Source organism: Rhinopithecus bieti, unplaced genomic scaffold (genome assembly GCF_001698545.2).
Source record: "Rhinopithecus bieti isolate Rb0 unplaced genomic scaffold, ASM169854v2 scaffold_2294, whole genome shotgun sequence".
Taxonomy (NCBI): domain Eukaryota; kingdom Metazoa; phylum Chordata; class Mammalia; order Primates; family Cercopithecidae; genus Rhinopithecus; species Rhinopithecus bieti.
The window spans coordinates 1271436-1294321 of record NW_016803705.1 but is presented as its reverse complement, the minus strand read 5'-3'; the positions used below and the strand labels follow the sequence as shown (position 1 = coordinate 1294321).

The 22886-nt window shown below is 35.1% G+C and overlaps 1 protein-coding gene across 1 annotated transcript in view; it reads right to left on the bottom strand.

Annotated features, from left to right (window-relative positions):
- Positions 1-22886, bottom strand: part of STIM2 (stromal interaction molecule 2) — a 166746-nt gene that overhangs the window by 22465 nt on the left and 121395 nt on the right. Inside the window, 5 exon segments of the mRNA XM_017851957.1 lie at positions 644-811; positions 5148-5325; positions 5853-6030; positions 8899-9014; positions 12728-12839. Of these exon segments, the coding sequence (XP_017707446.1) occupies positions 644-811; positions 5148-5325; positions 5853-6030; positions 8899-9014; positions 12728-12839 (752 nt within the window).

The following is a 22886-nucleotide window of genomic DNA, read 5'->3' as shown; positions in this document are numbered from 1 at the left end:
TTGGTTTTAATATATTAACAATCATAAAACCAGCTAGGGAATCTACTAGCCAAGATATCCTGCATTCAAAAAAAGAAAACAGAAGGAGGGAGAAAATGTGCTTTCCTAAGCAATCGATGTAATTTCAAAACTTTATTCTGGAGATTTTTCTCCTTATTTCTATGGTTCAGGAAGAACCAGAATCTTGTACTGCAAAAGTTAACAGAAACATTAAACTATATCCTACTACAATGGTGCTAGTGAGTGAACTAACTTTTAAACTTCTTTTGCTAGAATTCAGATTAACACTTATTCTCATTCCACACAATGTAAGTGTCAAAATTAATTTCTAGTAACTACTAACCTGCATCAGATATGAAGCAGCAACCTAAAGGAAAAAAGCTCTGTATAAAACTTTTATGATAATGATAAAAAAAAAGAGAATGTTTAAATCACTAAGGTCACTTTGAAAAGTATCCAAATGCAGTAATTTTAATTTAAAGCTTATGATTACTAGAGTCTATTTACACAGTAAGTTCCAGTTTGAAAAAAGAATCTGCAATAATAAAACTTTTATTCAGATCTGTGTATCCCAGTTGAGTAATCCCTTTAAGAATGCAGCCTAAGAAACAAATTTAGTAAACTTTGAAATACAAGAGAGTACCTCATCTTTAGCAATAGCTAGCTGCATTTCAGCGTTTTGTCTTTTAATATTGTAGTATTGCACTTCAACTTCATGTGTTAACTGAAGCCATTTCTGAAGTGCATCTGGAACAGACCAGCTGCTTCTCAGTTCAAATTCTTTTTCGGCCTTTTTCAGAGCCATGCGAACCTAGAAGAAAGAAAGGAAAGAGGCAGGAAAGGAGAGAGGGAAGAAGGAAGGATTAAAATATTTTTAGTACCCAAACTAAAAGAAAAGGCTATCTTAATTACGCTCTTTGTAAACATCGTTTTAAACTGCAAAGACTAAATACAATAGATTTCTAGCATTAAAATTAAGGCTGAGCTTCAAGTGCATCTTAAATCCACGAGGCAAAGTTGTTAAGTCAAGGAGGGTAGAGAGGGCTTATTTATATCTTAAGTTGCAATATTTAGTTTTGCATGTTATGAAAATCAGACTGAGGGGGGAAAAATCAAGGGTATATACAAACTAAAACTGATCACATTTTTCCCATAATGCATATTTCATTTATGAAGTATTATATAAAGAAGTGTCCAAAATCAGGTGGATACACGTTCTACTCCTCCTCCAAATGTTTCCAGAAGACCTACTGTAGCTCCTTCACTATATACTGATTTTTTAAAATTGTATTTTCTGTAGTTTTCATGACATCTTCTTTATGGCTAGTTATTTCTTATTGTTGCCAAGTATATCTACTTCTTATTGTCTGTGTTACCACTTCTGCTACATAATTCCCTGCTTTGAATACACCAGAAAGTAGCTAAGTGAACATCTGCAGAGCATGTACACATTGTGAGGAAACAGATTCTGAGTGAGAATCCACTTGATTTTTTCATGAGAAACTATGCATGAGAAAGGATGTCATAGTATTTCTTCCACCTGCCATTTAATGGAGCCAGAAAATAAACAGAAAAAAACAAAAATGCGTGGTGGTTAGTTGAAAAGCACTAAGAAAAAGTATCATAAGGAAAGCCTCACTAAGGAAAGACACAGAAGGAATAGATGATTCATTCTTGGAACGATTTACTTAAAAACTAGCTAGAGTTTTCAAACTAAAGATGTGTAAAGATACAGGATGTAATTTATGAAATTGTGCACATACACTCAACACTCAAGACCTTGAGGCAAAGCGATGAGTGACTACGGAGCATCCTGCGTGTCGAGCACCACCCCACAGATTAGTTTTCCCCAAAGCTAACTAAGGACACTGAAGAGCAAAAGAATGTTTGATCTGAACAAACCCAACTTATTTGAATAAACTTTATAGTGTGCCAGAATAAACCAACAAGAGTACTATACACAAACTTCTGATAAAGAAAAAGAACAGCTGTCAGTTAGTGTGAAAACAAAGAATTGTGCAGAAAATATCTTTTAAGATTCCAGAATTAAAAACAAAATTCACAGTGCAACACTAGGTAACAATTCAAAAACACATTAAAGTAAGGGGAAGAGCACTAACTCACTGAAAGCAAATCCCAGGCAACATATCTGCCTACATAACTAACTGCAATGGCTTGGGACAATACTGTGTTTAACAAGTCAGTTGGGTAAGCTGTGTGGCGTCCCTGCTAAGCTCTCAGGAAGATAAAGCTCAGGTTCATGCAGACCTGCATAACACCACAAAATCTATGTCTACAAGCCCTTTTTCTCAGAAGACTTTAAAGCTAAAATTTCTATACAATTTTCACTTCCAAGGAATTATACAGAGAATCTCAACAAAATTCATTCAAGTTATGTTCTTTAATCATAGATTTTTCTTAATATTTCCATAAATGTATTTCCCCTAAAAGAGCTCAAACACATTTAACATAAAAACTACTTATATATTTTTTAGCATAAATTGAAGATGAACAATGTTTAGATTGATTGCCAAATAATGACTCAAACTTGTCGAAAGTCTGACCTTCTGGTAGTAGCAACTATTTAACTGTTTTCTCTGCTATTACTCATAAATGTTTCATTTGATCTAAATCCCAACCCTTTGTTTAAATCACATTGTTGTTTACAGGGGAATGAACACAGAAAAAATTGAATAATAAACAGCTTTTGCAAACAATAAGTAACTGTTTAAAATGTAACAATTATTGACACAATTTTTGTATCTTAGGAATAAAACAACAGTAAATAAAAACATGATGTCACAAAAACAGCCTAAATATCTGAAAACTTGGTTTCTAGACCCAACTGTATTATTTATCATCTCTGTAACCTTCAGTAAATTCTTAAAGCTTATTGTCTCATGTAGAATAGGGGTATTTCACTTGCCCTGATTAAAGGCTTCCTGAGACTTTTTCTAAGAAACTAATTTGTGAATACTATTTAAATCACACAAAATATAAAGTGGTACTTAGTCACCCAAAAGTCTCTGTTCTAGGAAAAATAACACTATATAAAAAACATACCGGATTTTCCTGACTTCTAAATTTATGTTGATTATTCTCCAGACAAAATACAGTAATTCCCTGAACTATGTGGAATTGTGGGTTATGTCATATTACACATCATTTCTCAGTTAAACTTATTTCTACAAGCAAAGCTTTTAATAGCAGTATAAGACACAGACTTTGGAATATGACACGCAAAATCTTGCCTTTACCAGTTAACAGCTGTGTAACCCAAGGCAAATAAGTTATCTAGCCTCTCTACACAGCTCATTTGTAAATGAAGATAATATCTATGTGTTGTGAGGATTAAAATTTATGAGCAAACCACTGGCAATGTGTGTGGCATACACTTCTGGTACAGAGTAAGCCCTCAGAAAATTGTGTTTCTTATTAATATAATCATGCCAGACAGTGTTCTTTTAAAAAAAAAAATTTCCTTCCTTTAAATCACCTTTTACTGACCCAGGATCTAATGAGTTTACATTCACACCAATACATCCTATTTTGGTAACTTCAGGTTCTATTGAGATGTGCACGGTCTCTCCCAAAGCTTTAAGTTAGAATGTCCACAATTCTTGGGCCCTTTTTTTATATTGTCTCTTCTCCTTCACTGTGAGACAATCACCTGTGAAGTCCTACCATCGGTTTATATCTCTGTAGAAGAATTCCAAACTACTGTTTTCTGATTTGCTCTTTCTTATGTACAAAGTTTAGAAAGACAGAAATATGCCAGAACAAACTGCGAGTTGGACATCTTGGTGGAAAAAGGCAGGAAGGGTAAAGGGCATAGTACCCAATTCTCGGATACAGTATGATTTCGACTAGGCCTTTTTTGTCAACTCCTGATTCTTTGCTACATTCTGTGCTGATATGATTTGTTAGGTGAATGGGGCATGACTGTAAAATATATCTAAGAGTTCTTAGAGGGAAGAGCTCCAAAACACAGACATCTAGGAGTGTCAGAGGAGGAGTGGTTAACAGTTGTAAAAAAGATGGCTGCGTTCAGTCAGACATAGTCTCATAAAATGGCGATCTTGAAGGAAACAGTAATGCACAGTGCATATTTTCTCCTGAGTTGACCTTAAGTCATTCATCACTTAATTTGCATTTCTTATTTAGCACTATATTAAGAAGGCAGCAACAGTGCATAAAATGAAGTGGAGGCAGAATACCTAAGCTCTTGCCCTGCTTTATAACTGAGTCACCTCTAATTTTGAGCAAGTTTTATAATCCTCATTTTGTTCTTCAGTTTCATTATCAGTAACAAAAGCATCAAAGTCAGAAGGAGGAGATGGGACCACAGAAGTAGAGGCTGGAATGACGCACTTTGAAGACAGAGGAAGGGGCCATGAGCTGAGAAACGTGGGTGGCCTTTACCAGTGGAGGAGGCAAGGAAACACATCCTCCCCTACAGCCTGCAGAGGGAACACAGTCCTACAGGCTCGCCTCAACTCACTCTGACCTCCAGAACTTTACGATGATAAATTTATGTTTATTTAAACCACTAAGTTTGTGGCTTTTTTTTTTTAAAAAACAGCAGGAACAGGAAACTAATGCATCTGCCTATAATTAAATTCTCCCAGCACCTCACCCTCTCCAAAGGACTCTGTGCAATGCCTAAATGCCTATTTTCTATCTTAAGTAACCGAACAGGAGAAGCAGGTATTGGAAAGGAGCTTCTTTCCAATTATGTTTCCAGATTATGTTCTAAAACTATTTAACAGGATTCAAATGGATGTTTAATAGAGATCCTTTACCTTTGCAGAGAAGTTCAAACTTAGATATACTTTATCTTACTACATTACAGTCAGAAACTTAAACATATTACAGATGTTAAACACCTTAAATTTACTCAAGACAATGAACATGGCAAGAGTTAAGATTTCATGAACGAGTGAACATGATGGCAACTTTATCTTTCAGTTACTGTGTTATTTTGCTATATGAACTTTGATCAATGCTAACAACATAAATGATTCTTTTATCAACTGAGGAACAGTAGACAATGGAACTAAATGTAGGAAACTGAAGAAAAACAGGACCTGCCTCCTCAGAGTGGCAATGTTAACATCTTTACAACTGACTTTTTTTAATGTAAATACCTGTTCCAATTCCTGTTCTGCATACTGACGTCTACTCAATTCACATTCAGCTCCCTCCCTTAGCTCTCTCAGCCGACAAGCCTCCTCCTTTGCGTAATTGATTTCATCCATCATTTTGCGCTCTAAATTTTGCTTTTCTACAGCAACATTTCTGTTTTCTTCCTGTGCCTTTTCAAGCCTTATAGAACAATAAAATAAAATTCCTCACAAAATTTCCAAAGTTTTATTTTTTACAAAATAATGAATACTGTGTCAAGCAATTAAATACATATTTCAATCAAAATCATAGCATTTTCATTAGCCCTAAGTTTGGTTAATAAAATATCAGGCAACTTACTATACAGCTATTTTGGTTATCCTGGGCTCAAAAGACAGGGAAGACAGGGAAATACTCTTCCGCAAAAGCTTTTAAAATTCGTAATTATTTAAATCAAGTTAAAATAAAACTTAGCTACACATCTAATCCCACTATATTTGACTTACCTTCACTGTTCTTCTAGTCATTTATTCTCAAGTACACACATTTATAATAAATCTGTAATTATAAAAATATACTTTTCTAAAAAAAGTGAAATCAAATATGCATATATTCCTGATGTGTATAATAACCTAAATATAAGTGTTTAAGCACATGCCCATATTACTTTTTTTACAAATTGTATTTGCCTACATAAATAACATGAGTTATGATTTTTCTGAACTTACCTCTCTTGTAAGTCCATTAGACTTTGCTCTGCAGTTTGTAGGCTCTCTAAATCTTTCATCATTTTTGCAACATGTTCTTTTGATGTCTTATTCTGCGTATAAGCAAACCAGCACCCTCCAACACCAATTACTATAGAAACTGTGAGGATAAAATCTTTCATCCAGTTATGAGGTGGGCCTATTAAGAGAATTACAGACGATTAAATTAATCTTTGAATAGGACAATACAAAAGACACTTTTAAGTAGTATCTAAAACAAAACCAAAAGTGGAGATCTCTTTCCCATGCACAAGCTCTAGCCTTTTAAAAATTCTTTTTTCAAGTAATGACTGTGCTTCTTATAACTCTTTGATATACTAGACTTATAGAAGGGCAGAGGTAAACCCACATGGACACACCATGCCCCTGCTGGTGGTAGACGGAGTGGCCAAAGTCATGGGGACCCTTGAAAAAGCAACCGCACTTCCAATCATATGCTGCCAGAATGGTCCTCTGTGGGGTGAAGGGAGCCATCAAAAGTATCACCACCATCATCCCAACTCCCTTCCTTCAGTGAAGCCAGACAGCTGTCACATTTTTGACACACTTATAAACCTGATCACTCACCAAAATGTATTTTCCCCAAGGAGGTAGCCATATAACTAATTAGGTTAGGTTAATCAGTGGTTCCCAAGGCTGGTGGTAATTCCTCATCCACCCCTAGCAGACATTTGACAATTCTGAGTTGTCTCAACTTGGAGGAGTGGTTACTGGCATCTAGTGGGCAGATGCCAGAAGTACTGCTGAACATCCTACAGTGCACAAGACAACCTCCCCCCTGTGTCACCCCTGCAGATAACAAAGACTTATCCAAGAACTATCCAGCCCAAAGAGTGACTAGTGCTAAGGCTGATAAAAGCCAGGGTTAAATAGTAATAACAATTATTCAATTTTAGGTGTCTATATGCCAGAGATACAGGGGTTACTGGCGTGATGCTAACCCCCAGCCGTATGTCTAAAACAACAAGCGAGAAGCCAGGGCCTACTGCCTTCGGTGATACAAAACACAGAAATCACTATTCAAATTTCCTAATTCAGCCCAGTCAGTACACACTACTTTTCACGGGGCTCTCTGGAACAGACACAATGATAGCTAATATATTATTGTAATGCTCCAAAGACATACAGCTCACAGTGAAAAACTGCCTACATGCCCAGGCCTCCAGCAGAAACATATTTTGAAGTTTGGTGACATAAAGAATTCTACAGAAATCCCAAGTTCCCAGGCTGACAAGTCTGGGGTTTGGCTATGTTTGTGTAGTGTGATATGTAGCATGCTCTACATTAGAGACTCTCAGTTCTCCATATTGCCAGAGTGCACACCCTCACCCTTCCACCTGTAGTGGAAGAAATGTACGGCTGAAAGCTACAATCTCAAAAGCATTTTTTATTTCTGTCTCACACTGAGATGTTCAACTCAGGTTCTCCTTCAACTATGAGCCCTATTCTCTGATCATAAATAAAAATAAATAGATAAATAAGGTCCCACACTCAATAATAAGCACTAGACTGGAAAAGATTTAAAAAAAAAAAAAAAAAACTCCTTTAAAATGTATCTCTGTTCATTTCACAATGCTGGTTTTTAAAATAAATCTAACATAAGTGTTCTGACTATGAGGCACATTCACTCAAATAATCATCTAAGACAAACATTTAAAATCATTAACTTTTTAAATGGTTTACTTAAATATTTGTTTACAGTCTTTTTTGAGACTAGTTTGATTTCTTTTCAAATGACTTGGTAATATAATTTTGGGGGCTTAGAAAGGTGTTAGTTTCAAGATTAATAAAATATGAATATTCCTGATCAAGTTGTAAAGAGAAACAAATTCTATACTTTAATTCCTATTTTTACCAACCACTCACATGAGAAAAATTGGACAGAATCCCACAGAAGACAATCCCCCAATGGATTCAGTCTGGAAGTGAGGACAAGGAAAAGGCTGGAAAGGGCATCATCTCTATGGAACGCTCGGCATTTCAGTAGTGTTCTGTTTCCTAGGGTTTGTAATTTCCACCAACAGTACATTTCCACCAACTCTCATAAGGGGAGTTCCAGCTGTTTCACCAGCTGTTCTTTTAGTCCAAGCCAAAAAAGAACCACCAGTAAAGTCATAAAATCTATTCAACCAATTCTAGTTACCCTTTTTTAGAAGGGCCATTCCCAAGATGGTATCATAGAAACCTGAAAATCTAACTCCAAGAATTCAGGGAGAATAAACATTAGCTTCCTACTTTATAACTTAAGGAAGCAATTTTTCTTGTGGTAATTTTGTTATTCTTTTTTGACTTAAAAAAATAATTCCTTTAAAAGGTGTACTTTTCAAACACTTTCTCCCAAAGCTTTCTGAAAAATTTGAAATTAAATAAAACAAACATATTAAACTTCTCTTCTGGGGAAAAAAAATATTCCTGTCAAAGTAAATAAATACAAGGTTTATTTTCTTTACAGATATTGCATAACACTTTCTCAAATGTTTCTCTTCAAAATAATCAAATAACATTGCCTACTTCCTGCTCCTGCCAGTATAGTTCGTTAATTTATAAAGCTTCAAGTGAGTCTTTGCTTTCCATCTATATCTAAAAAAACCCTTTTCTTGGTACTTAGTGAAATTGTTAGGCTCTATTGCTTCATGCCATCAAGATGGTTAGATTGTATTATTTTTTAAGAGATTCCTCAGTGAATATCCAATTATAGTAACAGCAACATTAAAACTGCTCCAAAGATTCAAAGTTTTAAACCTAAAAATTCTAAATTAACAGCTAAATATAGTTTTTTTATGTATCACTTCTTACATTAGTAACCAGCTTTGAAAATTTCACACTCATATTTCAGTGACAGAAAATCCCAACCTATAAATCTTTTAAGAAAGTAATATACTTCTTTCACAGCTAATAGATGATTCTTCTTAGAGGCCTACTATCTTATTTTTTTCTTTCCTTAAATAACACAGAGATGATCAGGATATTATCTTACATCATCCTCTGAGTGAGAGAGAATACTAACGTGTTAGAGGTCCAAACAAAACCACATCCAATGCCTTGAGCTGAAGTTTTTGTCTGTGACTCCGGTCACTGATTTTCAACTGGGAGATCATAAATGAAGGTTCGTGCACTGCTATCCTGTTTATTTGAAAAACATAAATATATATATTAAATGAAAATATTTCTAGTACATAAATTTAAATATTTGAGCAACACATTTAATACTTTACATATTACTGACGATGACTGTTGGAGCTCATCCATGTGCGATTTAATAATTTGTTACACGTTTCAAAAACCTCTTCAGAGCAAACTTAGCTGCAGAAAGACTCCTGTATGTTAAATCATTTAGTAGCTACACTGAAAAAGTTTTTATTTTCTAAGGTTACTTTCTGTTATGACTTACTATGATTTAGAAATGTATAAAGTTGAAAAAAAAAAATTTTTTTTTGAGACAGAGTCTCACTCTGTCACCTAGGATAGAGTGCAGTGGTTTGATCTTGACTCTCTGCAACCTCTACCTCCCGGGTTCAAGCGATTCTCCTGCCTCAGCCTCCCGAGGAGTTGGGACTACAGGCACCCGCCACCCCGTCTGGGTAATTTTTTGTATTTTTAGTAGAGATGGGGTTTCACCATGTTGGCCAGAATGGTCTCGATCTCCTGACCTCGTGTTCCACCCGCCTCGGCCTCCCAAAGTGCTGAGATTACAGGCGTGAGCCACCGCGCCCAGCCTAAAGTTGAAAATATTTTATAATCATTAATTACTTCTGTCATTTATTATCCTTTCACAAAGGATAATAAAACCGTAAGTAACTTAATTTAACATCTACAGCACATTTTAAAAAACAGTTTTCAATTTAGATCATATTGATTTTCTTTAAAAGTATCAAAAAATCTATACCTTTAACATTCTAATGTTTAAACTGTTTAAAAATTGAACAAAGTACACTGAAGTCACAAGTGGGAAATGAAAAGCCTTCACGGATTGAGGTAGGTAGGTAAAGGAATTTATATAATAAGAAGTACTAAACCATCTTATTAGCTATGAAGAAAGCATGTAGGGGGCACAGGTAAAATAAGGAAATAAAATCACTTTATTATGGACCGTAAACACAAGCAGCCCAGTACTCAACTAAGATTTCTTAACAACCAAGTATGATGCTAGTAAAGATTTCATTACAGAAAGTCTAATAATAATAACAATGACAATAAACACAGCCATATAATATATGCTGGGTCCTGTACCAATGGCTTCATAGTCAAGAAAACCTTATAACAGTACTTCCATTTTATAGGTGAAGATACTTGTGAGAGATTAACTTGCCTAAGGTTACATAATTAGCAACAGATAATACAAGGATTCAAACCCAAATACGTACGATTCCAAAGACTACTCTGAAACACTACATTTTGTAGAGAAAGGTATCAGTACTCTCTAAGTATGGAGAAAATTACAGGAACTCCTATGAGGCTTCTATAAAACCGTAAAGAGCAAAGAACTCTAACATTCCCTCTCTAAAATGCCTTCCTTTATCTTCACAGGTACTTTCCTATAATGCTTCCCTTACACCTTTAATATGACACTTATCAAACTGCACACAGGCAAAGCCTATGTCTTATTTCTGTATCCCCAAAGCCTAATGTAGTACTTGACAAAAGCAGAAGCTTGATAAATGTTTGTATAATAGCTGAATGAATGTATGGACGGATGGATGCATGAATGCATGAATTAATAGCAAACTATCAATAGACTAAGAAAGACAACAAGATGTAGTAAAAAAGAAAATACGTAACAAAAATTTATGCAAGATTCAATATGAGTCCAGAGGTAAAAATGATTCCACCTGAGTGGGTGAGGGTATCAAGGAAGGCCACATAGGCCTGAAAGAAATGAGGTGGTATGTGTCGGGTGAAGAGAGCCTTAGTATAATGTTTGGTAGTAACAATTACAGAGTAGAAAACACAGTGAAAGGTTTAAGATCACCACTACAGTCAACATAAAACATAGTTTTAGCTACCTTTGGCAGATGTAAAGGGTTTTAACGTCACAGAAAAGAAACATCATAATGGACTGTTGTAGGCCAACTATCTAGAATATGTAATACATTTTCTTATACATTCTTCGAACTAGCTCTTATGTCTACAGATACCATACAAAGAGCTCTGGAACTTACACAATAATTGAAATTAATAGATATTGCTCCTTTAAGTTGACTCATCTAATTTCCATTACCACATAACAGGGGCTTAAGAAAGAGTTTATTGTTTTCCTTTCTCCTCCCCTAAAAAAGGTTCCAATGGGCTGACCTGAAAACTGAACTTATGTTTTTCTATAATAACATGTTCACTGTTTAAGGAGTTATCTTGACAAGTGTGTGATGTCACAATTTTACCAGAATTGGAAGCATCTCTGATCATCTTTACTTAACCAAAAGAAATGAGTAGCTATAATACTAATTGTCAAAACACAGATTAGCCTATTTTATTTCATGTTGTTGTTATATAAAGAAGTTTCTCAAAACGCAACAAGGAAATTTCTGTTGTTCCTCATACCCAGGGCAACATATATAAACTAAAAAGCTCTAATTTCATTTTAATGTTTGACTCTGTTTTAAGAACTTGTTTTAATTAAAAGAACTATATTTTATTTGATTTTTGTCTTCTTTCGAACATCTAGTTGTACTATGAACATAAAAGATATTCAGGAAGTAGTTATCGAATTGAATCTTATCCCCATAATTTCATCATTCTAGTCATGTGTATAATAAAATCAGAAATACTAATGTTGGTGTTCAGAATACATTTAAGAGAGATTTGAAAACTTTCAACTTGATCCAAAATACAAAACTCAAAGCAACAAAGGATATTTATCTAAATAGGGCATGTAAGGAAGTTGACTAGGGACACAATGTATATATTTCATTACATATAAAGATCAGACTGTAATAACTGATCAGAGTCTTTTTTGATGTAGGAAATCATCCAGGGAAAAATAAAACTTAAGAAGCAATCTTGTAAGGGTAAAAAATTCTGGTAGAATCATTACAAATTTTGACATTTAAATCCTTCAAAATTATTAAGTTAATTAATTAGAAATTATAATTTCTAAATTATATCATTTGGTATTTGCAAATGATACAACTTAGATATAATTTAGAAAATAAAATTTAGAAAACAACTGGATTCAGACATCTAAGGGAAAAACTGGCAATCTGGACTTTGCTATCAAATCTATCTGGGTTTAAATGCTGCCTTGGGTGAAATGTTTAACTTGTCTCTGACTTGGTTTTTTAACCTGTAAAATGGGAAGGACAATATATAGCTCATTTTAATCATGAGGGTTAAATGAGATAATATAAAGTACTTGTATGTAACATACATTTTTAAATGGCTGCTATTTTTTATTAATTTCATTTTTAAAATTCAGGTATAACGTATAGACACCATAATTCAATGGTTATTGTCATTTAAAATGTCACAAGAAAGAGATGCACATTAATCCATTCAAGTAGGTGTGTTCACAAAAATGAATCAGTATCAAAAAAAAAGTTTTTCTTAGATCAGTCAAAAGTTGACCCTTGATGTTATTTACAAATGATATAGTTGACCCACCTTTTGAAACTCAAAATCATGTTCCTTGGAAATAATTTTTTTCAAGAGCCTGATTATTTAGACAAGAAAAATTGATTAAAACTTGAAAATGCATAATTTAGAAAGATTAAAGAATGGATACATTTACATTTCCTTTGTGCCCTCAGTCATGGAAGTAACTTGTACATTCAGTATGGGAAAAGACATCTAGCATATAACTCTCCCTGAGAGGAAAATACATTTGCATAACAAAGACTCGCCTGGGAAGTGTCGTTCCTTTGACATTGTTGTCTCTAAAATTCTTCTCATATTGGGGTAGTTCAACAAACTCTATCAACCACTGAAGAGTGTCTTCAAGGGTCCAATTATGAACTGCAGGAGATAAAAGGGGAATGCGTATTTTAAACACACCTGCTTCCAGAAATACATATTATATAATTTCAGAGAATATAAAGATGTTAGATTGCATTTTCAATTTAATCAACATTAAGTACTAAAATTGTATCCAGCACTCTATGAGAGAAGAAAGCCTTACAATCAAAAACAGAAGAGATAGATAAAAGCAATTAGGACAAAGATTAGCATAATTAATTCTAAAATAAACACCTATACAAAGTTTGTAAGGATGAAATAATCTATGATTTCTCTGGTTGTAGAAAAATTACCAGATACATACTCGTTCATTCTTTCATCTAGCCATCCACCCATATAGTATTGTAATACTGAAAACATTCTGAATACCAGATTCCATTCTAAGCACTGGGCATATGGCAGTGAATAAAAGGATAAAGTTCTTGTATGGAAATTAAATTCCTTTGGGTTTGGGGAGGGGCACTTTATGAAAGAAGGAAGAGGAAGGGAAATTTCAGATAGTGATTAACTTAAGAAAAGAAGGAAAGATGTCAGGGTAAGCCTCTCTAAGGAGTTGACATCTGAGACCTAAAAATTGCAAGGAGCCACATTGTGAAGATATGGGTGAAAAATATCCCAAAGAGAGGAAAAGGCTAGTAAAAAGAGCCTTCAGATGGAATGAACTAGCAGGGTTTGAGAGACTAGCAGAAAGTCAGACAGGAGCTAGGTCATGAAAGGCTTTCAAGAACTCTGGATAGTTTTCGAATTTCAATAAAAAGAAGGGAAATAATCTTTTTTTAGAATATTGTTCTTCAATGTGGAGAATGGATTGTTCAAGGTAAGACTAAAAATGGTCCAGTCTTATCGTGAAATACAGAGAAATAAGAAGACCATTCATTATATAATTGCCTAGGACAGGAAAGGATTATTGTCTTAGACTATGATGGTAGTAGATAAGATGACAACAAGGAGTCAGATTCAGGATATATTCTGGGGATAATGCTATTAAGATGTGCTGATTAAATGGACAGGGGCTGGTAGCTAAACAAAAGCCAGAAGTACAAAGGGTGCTACCATTAACTGAGATAGAAAAGAATGGGGAGGAAAAGATTGGGGAAACAAGCAGGGGCGGGTGATAGAGATCAAAAGTTGTTTTAAGACATGTTATATTTGAAGTATGCATCTGACATTTAAGTGTAGATAATATAGTAGCAGGCAGACCCGCAAGTCTGGAGCTTAGGAAAAAGTGAGGTTAGGAACAGAAGTATTAGTGGGAAGTTATCAGCATATAGACGATCTTTAGACTAAATGACATCAACCAGAAAAGACAGCTATTAATAGATTCTAGAAGACTGGATTTAAATCAAGAATAAAATGATAACTAGCATCTCTTCGCCTGGATATTTATTTTAAATTAAGTCCTTTGTACGCATTTTCTTACATCTTAAAAAAAAACTTACAAGGTTCTAACATATTTATCTTTATTTTGGAAGTTAAAAACTAAAAAAACTAATGGAACCAACAAAGTAAGTAGCAGGACTGGATTTGAACTCAGGCACACTGTCCACAGAACAAGACTTTATACTACTCTGAAAGTACTAATACTAAAAAACAGTAAAGATATAAACAAGCAGTTAAGCACTGGATGCAGCTCAAAGGTTTCTGCTTATGAAGGGTAATGATGAGTTTATGCAAAGGGAAGGATGCAAGTGTGCTTAAAAATGAGAAGTTCTATACCGTCTGCATTTAATTTGAGGGTTTGGGAAAACATGATGCTTATAGACTACAGAAGAGGTCAAAGGAGAGTGAAGAAAACTTGAGCAATAAAAGCAGATCTGGGAATCCATCTGTATATAAATAAATCTGAAAAAATATTTCTGAGAAGCTACATAAAAATATGAATTCACACTTGCAAGCAAAGCTAGGTTTCCATCAATCTGCCTTTTTAATTAAGTGTTCTTTAGAGAATAAACTTAAATAGACCACAAACAAAACCAAAACATTTAAAACTAGATGTGGTAACTGATACTTTTATATTGAAACAAAGCTTTCACTGTTCTCCCCTTCATGTGTTCCTACCATAAAACCTGGACATGGGTCTGAGGCTGCTGTATCCATTTAACCAAATAACAGGATGTCAGCGGAAGGTTCAGGCCCTGGGTGTTTTCCACTGAATTTAGTGCATTCAAAGTAGACTTTTTACTCTTAAGTTTCTTCCTATTCAAAATGAACTGCATTGAGAATTGCCCTGTCCTGACTGCCAAGAAACTCATGGTGCAGCTGCACCTCAGACACCCACACAAAATCCCCAGCCAAGAAAACAAGGTAAGATTCTCTCTTTCTGTGACCGTTCAACAGTGAAAATTACTGATCTAAACACTTCAGCACATCAAAGTCATCCCTCAATTTCCAGTAAGTCAGTATAGAAAGGAATAAAACTCAAATGAAAAAGAACACATTAAAACTGCCCAAATCTTAGTAATACACTACTTAGCAAATTAAAAATTGTAGTGTTCTTGACAATGAATCTTTAAAACAAAATTCGAACAGTACAGTTTATTTTGGGGGGAGATTCACTTCTCCTTTTGCTGTGGTTTCCTTGGTGATACTTAGTAAACACTTTCACTTCTCTTCTCATGACCGAGACTTGCATTTTTTATTAGCTTTCTCTGTTCCAAATACTCTAGTTGTCTTTCAATTCTTAGGACAGATCATACTATGTCCTTCTTCAGGGCCTCTGTACGTGCTGTTTGCTGAGTATAAGCTCCTTTTCTCTATCCCTCCACCTTTTTGTTTCATTAAACCTTCATATCTCCGCTAAAACTTTAACTCTTTAAGTGAGCCTTTCTGAACATTACTATATAACCTTTTTTTTCTTCCTTTTTTATAGGGACGGGGTCCTGCTGTGTTGCATAGGCTGATCTGAATTCCTCAGCCTCTCAAAGCGCTGGGATTACAGGCATGAGCCACCACACCTGGCCCCTGATTATTAATCCCTTAGTAGATTTTATGCATAGCATTTAAATAACTATAACTACTTATTTGTATGATTATTACTTCAACAACTGTTTATTTCAATAAAGTTTAAGTCTTCTGCTCATCACTCTAACCCCAGCACTTGGTATAAAGGCACTCAACAAATGATTTGTTGGATGCTGTTGAATGAAGTAGAACATGTTTAATTAATAAGTCTTACGAAAATCTATTTTTACATTTTGGTGGTGAGACAAACAGAAACGGATTTGTATGTATAAGGAATTCTTTTCAACATTAAAATTTCAATAGCTTTTGGGGTACAAGTGATTTTTGGTTACATAAGAAATTCTTGATGGTAAAAGAGTTACTCATTTAAGAATTATCTGGTTCCTTATTACCTGCCTCTCGCTGGTCTTTTACACACGCTGTTGGTAAACAGCACTTCCATCAGATGGCAAGCAGACAGAGATACACCATTCCTTTCAAAGGTATCTTTCCCAATCTGCAGAGCTACAGAAATGTCAGTTTCTAAAATGTTAACTTACATTGTTTCTGCTTGAAATTGTGGCGAGTGCTATAGGTCAGTGTCTCAAAGCAATTTTTGGCAGTTTATTCTAAGACTAATGAAAAAACTCGGGAATGGAAACAGACCCAATTTTACTCCCAGCTGTGCCACTGATTCAGGATATCATAGCCACATTATTTAACTACAGCTCAGATTATCTTTCTAAAATTGATATTATACTTATTTTGGAAGTACATATGGTTATTTTGATACACGTACACAATGTGTGATGATCAAATCAGGGTAACTGAGATATCCGTTACCAACTTTTCTGTGTTGGAACCATTATAATTATCTTCCAGCTATTTGGAAATACACAATAAATTATTGTTAACTTTAATTTCCCTACTTTACTATCAAATACTAGAACTTACTCCTTCTACCTAACTGTATTTTTGTACCCATTAACCAACTTCTCTTCATTCCCCTCTTCCCTTCCCAGTCTCTGGTAACCACCATTCTACTCTCTACTTCCATAAAACCTACTTTTTTAGCTGCTACATCTGAGTGATAACGTGATATTTGTCTTTCTGTGCCTGGTTTATTTCACTTAACATAATGATCTTTAGTTCCATGTTGCTGCAAATAACAGGATTTTGTTATTTTTTATGGCTGAATAATATTCCGTTGTTCTTTATCCATCCACCTGATGGATGGATTTTCTTTATCCATCCACCTGATGATGGACACTCAGGTTGATTCCACATCTTGCCTATTGTGAATAGTGCTGCAGTAAACATCAGAGCGCAGGTATCATTTGAAATAATGATTTCCTTTCTTTTAGAATTATATGCTAGTTCTATTTTTAGTTTTTTTGAGAAACCTCCATACTATTTCCCATAACAGCTGTACTACTTTACATTCCCACAAACCGTATATAAGAATTCCCCTTTCTCCACACCTTCAAAAGCATTTGTAATTTTTTGTCTTTTGGTAAAAGCCATTCAAACTGGGGTGTGATGATATCTCATTGTAGTTTGGATTTGCATTTCCCTGATGATTAGTGATGCTGAGCATTTTTTCGTATACCTGTGGGCCACTGGTATGTCTTTATGCCTACTCAGGTCTTTTGCCCATTTTTTACTCAAGATTGTTTTTCTGCTATTGAGCTGTTTGAGTTCCTTATATATTCTGGTTATTAATCTCTTGTCAGAAGGATAGTTTGCAAATCTTCTCCCATCCTACAGGTTGTTTCTTCACTTAGTTCATTGTTTCCTTTGCCATGCAGAAGCTTTTTAGCTTGATACAATCCCATTTGTCTGTTTTTGCTTTTGTTGCCCATGCTTTTGAGGTCTTAACCCCAAAAACTTCTTGCACAGACTAATGTCCTGAAGCCTTTCCTCAATATCTTCTAATCTTTTCAGATCTTACATTTAAGTCTTGAATCCATTTTGAGTTGATTTTTGCATATGGTGGAGATTTAGATTCATTCTTCTGCACAGAGAGATCCAGTTTTCTTAGCACCATTTATTAAAGAGACCATTCTTTCCTCAAGGTACATTCTGGGTACCTTTGTTGAAAATGAGTTGAAAATGAGTATGGACTTATTTCTGGGTTCTCTATTCTGTTCCATTGGTATATGTGTCTGTTTTTATGCCAGTACCATGATGTTTTCGTTATTATAGCTTTGTAATATTATTTGAATTCAGGTAGTGTGATGCCTCCAGCTTTGTTCTTTTTGCTCAATACTGCTATAGATGTTTGTGGTCTTTTGTGGTTCCATACAAATTTTAGGATTTTTTTTTCTATTTCTGTGAAGGATATAATTGGTATTCTGATAGGGATTGTATTAAATCTATAGATCACTTTAGGTAGCAAAGACATTTTAACAAGATGAATTCCTCCAGTCCGTAAGCATATCTTTCCTTTTTTGTGAATCCTCTTCAATTTCTTTAATCAGTGTTTTATACTTTTCTTTGTAGAGATTTTTCACCACCTTGGTTAAATTCATTTCTAGGTATATTTTTTGGTACCTATTGTAAAGATTGCTTTCTTGCTTTCTTTTTCAGAGTGATCTCTGCTAATATATAGAGATGCTACTGACTTTTGTAGGTTGATTTTGTATCCTGCAACTTTATTAATTCATTTATCAGTTCTATGAGTTGTTTGGTGAAGTCTAGGTTTTTCTAAACATAAGATCATGTCCTCTTCAACCAAAGATAATTTGACTTCTTCCTTTTCAATTTGAATGCATTTATTTCTTTTGCTTAATTATTCTGGCTGGGAGTTCTGGTATTACGCTGAATAAAAGTGGTGAAAGTGGGCATCCTTGTCTTGTCTCAGATCTTAGTGGAAAGGCTTTCCATTTTTCCCCATTCAGCATGAAACACACAGCTTTTGGGCTTGTCATATATGGCCTTTATTGTGTTGAGGTATGCTCCTTATATATCCAATTTGTTGAAGGTTTTTATCATGAAGGGATGCTGAATTTATTAAATGCTTTTTAGCATCTATTAAAAGATCATATGGTTTTTGACCTTGATTCTACTGATGTGAGGTAGCACATTTATTGATTTGTGTGTTGAACAGTCCTTGCATCTTAACAAGCAGAACAATAATATTGAACTAGATCACTTTTAAAATTCATTTAAACTGGGCCGGGTGTGGTGGCTCATGTCTGTCATCCTAGCACTTTGGGAGACTGGGGTGGGTGGATCACCGGAGGTCAGGAGTTCGAGACCAGGCTGGCCAACATGATGAAACCCTGTCTCTACAATACAAAAATTAGCCAGGCATGGTGGTACATGCCTGTAATCCCTGCTATTCGGGAGGGTGAGGCAGGAGAATCTCTTGAACCCAGGAGACAGAGGCTGCATTGAGCCAAGACTGTGCTGCTGTACTCCAGCCTGGGAGACAGAGACTCTGTCCCCCACTCCAAAGAAAAATTTCATTTAAACTGTTTCTTTGATTCCATTATAATAAACAAGGGTTGGTATTTATTAATAAAACATTGCTAACTAAAGTGTTGGCCTAGAACAGTAGATTACAGAATACTGAGAGGGAAAGAATGGCCCTAAGAACTTTTAGGATAGCCATAAAAACTGCTAACATTTATTAAGTGTTCATTAAATACCAGGAGATTTGCAAACATTATTTCAAATGATCATTGCAAAAACCCTTTTAAGTAGACACTTTTATCATCATATTGAATCTAAAAGTTTATGGAGGTGGGGTTCTTAATTAGGTATAAAAGATTCATAAATAGTCAAACCAAGTTTCAGACCAAACCTGTTTCTAGAGTTGTTAAACTGTGTGCAGTAACACCTCCTCTTCAAAATAAGATAAGTGGTCCTAATAATCAGATTAGGCACCACAGATAGTTTATGGTCTAGTCACACTTGCAGCCATATTTGCAGCTTTCTGTACAATATTCCCCCAGGCCCCACTGCCTCTCCTTCAATGTGGAATGTCTTTCCTTTCTTCCTTCTTTGCCAGGCTTGTTCTTCTTTAAGACTCAGATAAGAAACTCCCTCCTTCATGAAGTTTTCTCTATCCACCCATTTCCAGATTAGAGCTGCTCTTCTTTGTGCTCCTTGATCACCTATACTTATGTTTGTCATAGGATTTATCATATCCCATAATTGTCCATGTTCATCTTATTCTCTGGATGATGAGTTCCTAGAGGGCAGGAACTTGTTGTTTTACCTAACACAGTCATTATTAACACACACAAAAATGCCACAATCCTTTGGGACTATGGGGCTTTATCTTTTACTATACATTTTTACATACATTCTCATTTAACCCCAACAACTATCTTTGAAAGGTATCTATTATCTCTACATTCTATACAAACAACCTAGGCCAAGAGAGGCCAAGTGATCACACACATGGCCACACATCCAATAACTGAGAGAGCTAGAAATGAACTCTAACCTTCTGACTCTAAGTCCATTACTAATATAGATGGCTGATTTAGAACAGCTCACTGTTTAAAACTTGAAACATATTTTCTCTCAGAAACAAACCTTTCAAGCATATAGTACTAACAGTAATAGTACTAACAGTAACGCCAAAGTTAAATGTTATATATGAGCAATCTGCCACAGGCAATTACATGAATGGACTCCTGATTCTCCTAAAATCATCAAGTATACATTGGGGCCTACTAAAGGCCTGGAGGGAGTAACAGAAAAGCTCAGTGGAGCTATGCCAGTTCTTCATCATGGAGGTGATTCCTACAAGTTGGAAGAGGGGCTCTAACAGCCTGAAAGACAAGATTTCAAACAGCCAGGAGATTCAGAACTGCAGCTCGGCTCTGGAACAAAGGAGATGGTGGGGGATGGGAGAGTGGGGACCGGATGGTGTGTGGAACCAAAATTCCAGGAGATGAGAGGGTACGGGGAGGTAGAATATGGGGAAGGGTGGGACCATACATTTGTGGATTTCACAGGAATCCTTTTCATTACTCCTCACCCATGCTGCTATCAAAAGGGCAATTTCTACAACAGAGAATAAGGTTCCTGATTCTGTACCCAAACAGTTTCCCTTTCTTCTGCCCATCTACTTGCTACTTTCAGTCCCACCACCATGTCACTATTTTGGATCAGCACTTAAAAAGGGATGAAAACTGTGCCTAAGAGCAGAAAGCTTTTTGATAGCAGTGGGGTCCTAAACACAGGGAGAATGAAGAGATTGTAAGGGGTGAAAAGAGCCACCAATAGAGAAGAGAGGCAATTGGCTGTGGCCATCCAGCTGAAGCAGCCTTCCAAAAAAGCCACGAGTCTTGCATAGGTACATCCCAGTTGTACAACTAGGTTATAAGTGAATGAAGTACTCTAGCTGAAAGCAATTTCTTCCTCCCTTGAATTACTATAGTGCTTAACTATTTCTACCAAATGGCACATCATATGGGCTGCCTTACTTTGTAACTGTTTGCTTATACCTTATGTTCCTACTATATTGCAAGCTACTGTAAGACAAGGACTGTAGAAAACATGTCAAGTTGCCATTTAAGTATTAGCTGAATGTACAGCTGACTTTTTGTCTTCCTTAAATAAAAGAACTTGTTTTGTTTTGTTTTTTAATGATCAGTTTGCTATTCCACAGTTGTGTGAAAGATAAACAATACTGCCTGCCTGGTATCTCAGTTTAAAGCAGCATTGGTGAATCCTTGGCTCCAGAACAGAACCAATGAGTCTTATCACATAGGGGAAGTAGCAATTTAAAGTTGTGTGGTTGACAGCGGTATCAGAAGAGAGTTTGTGTGCCTTGCTTTAAGCAAACCTGATATAAACAAATCAGTATAAAAGATAAACTTTAAAAGATTAAAATATATGTATTTACTTGTTTCTTTCATCTGTAAAAGGCAATCTTATAAAACCAATGCACCCAAAGCACTTAGCCATATGCCTGTATTAAGTTACAAGCCTAAAAATACAAAATAGCCTAGTGAAGTACTGCCATTAACTTTTCATTTGTTATATTTAATATAAGTATATACTATCCAAAATATCTTTAAAGATGATCTGTGAAATCACCTAAATACTGTGGGGGGGGGACCTAATTTCTAATAATAAAGCATTTTTGTGTATGAGACATGTTAATAATAGTAGTACCAAACATTTTGTGAGCACTTGGCAATTTCCAGTAACTGTGCTACATGCTTTACACGAATCATCTCATAAAACTCAAAAACCCTATGAAGTAGGTATCAGATGTAGTATTATAATCCTTGGTTTATAGATTAGGAAGCTGAAGCTCAAAGTTTAAGCCACTTGCTCAAATTCACACACCAAGTAAGTAGTGGAAACAGGATTTAGAACTACGCCCACTGAGTTCAAAGGCCAACTCTTAACCATCTCCTGCGTTCTGAGGAAACCTCAAACCTCAAGATACAGCTGTATTCACCATCAGCTGTGGCAGACCTTGGATATAACAAACATACACATTACATGTATTCTGCTCTTCATTTTTTAATAGCTTTCATACTACTTTTAAAACTGCTATGTCCTAAATTAATGATTTTAAAACATCTGTAATGTCTTTCTTACTGTTAAGAAAGCAACTGGCTTGTTAAGAATTTTTTTAATTAAAAAAAAGCAACTGGCATAAAAGTTTCTTTGGGAAAATTAATGTATTTTAGGGAAATCAACTTCTGATATCCTGAGATAAGAGAGTAGAGTTAAAAACAGTACAGACTGTTACAAACAGTATGTGTTACAAACATATACTGCCTTCTCTTAAAGCATGAACACATCTTTATATCTACCAAATGGTTTGGCAACAGGGTCAGGGAGAAGACTAAATATTATTAATAAAAGTAACTATATTTAAAGTTGGCTATATGAAATGTTTATAGAAGCTAAAAACGTATTAGCAGTTTGAAAACTATTTGTGTTATTTGAATATTTATATAAAATACCATATTCTAAAACACAGGTGTACACCAGTATTCACTACTTTTAAACCCAATTTCAACTGAGTTTTACAAGTTACAAAAATCTCAGTTTCTCTTTACACTGATACACATAATTTATCACAGGAAAACTGAATTAACCTAAGGTTCAATATTGCAGGGATTTAAA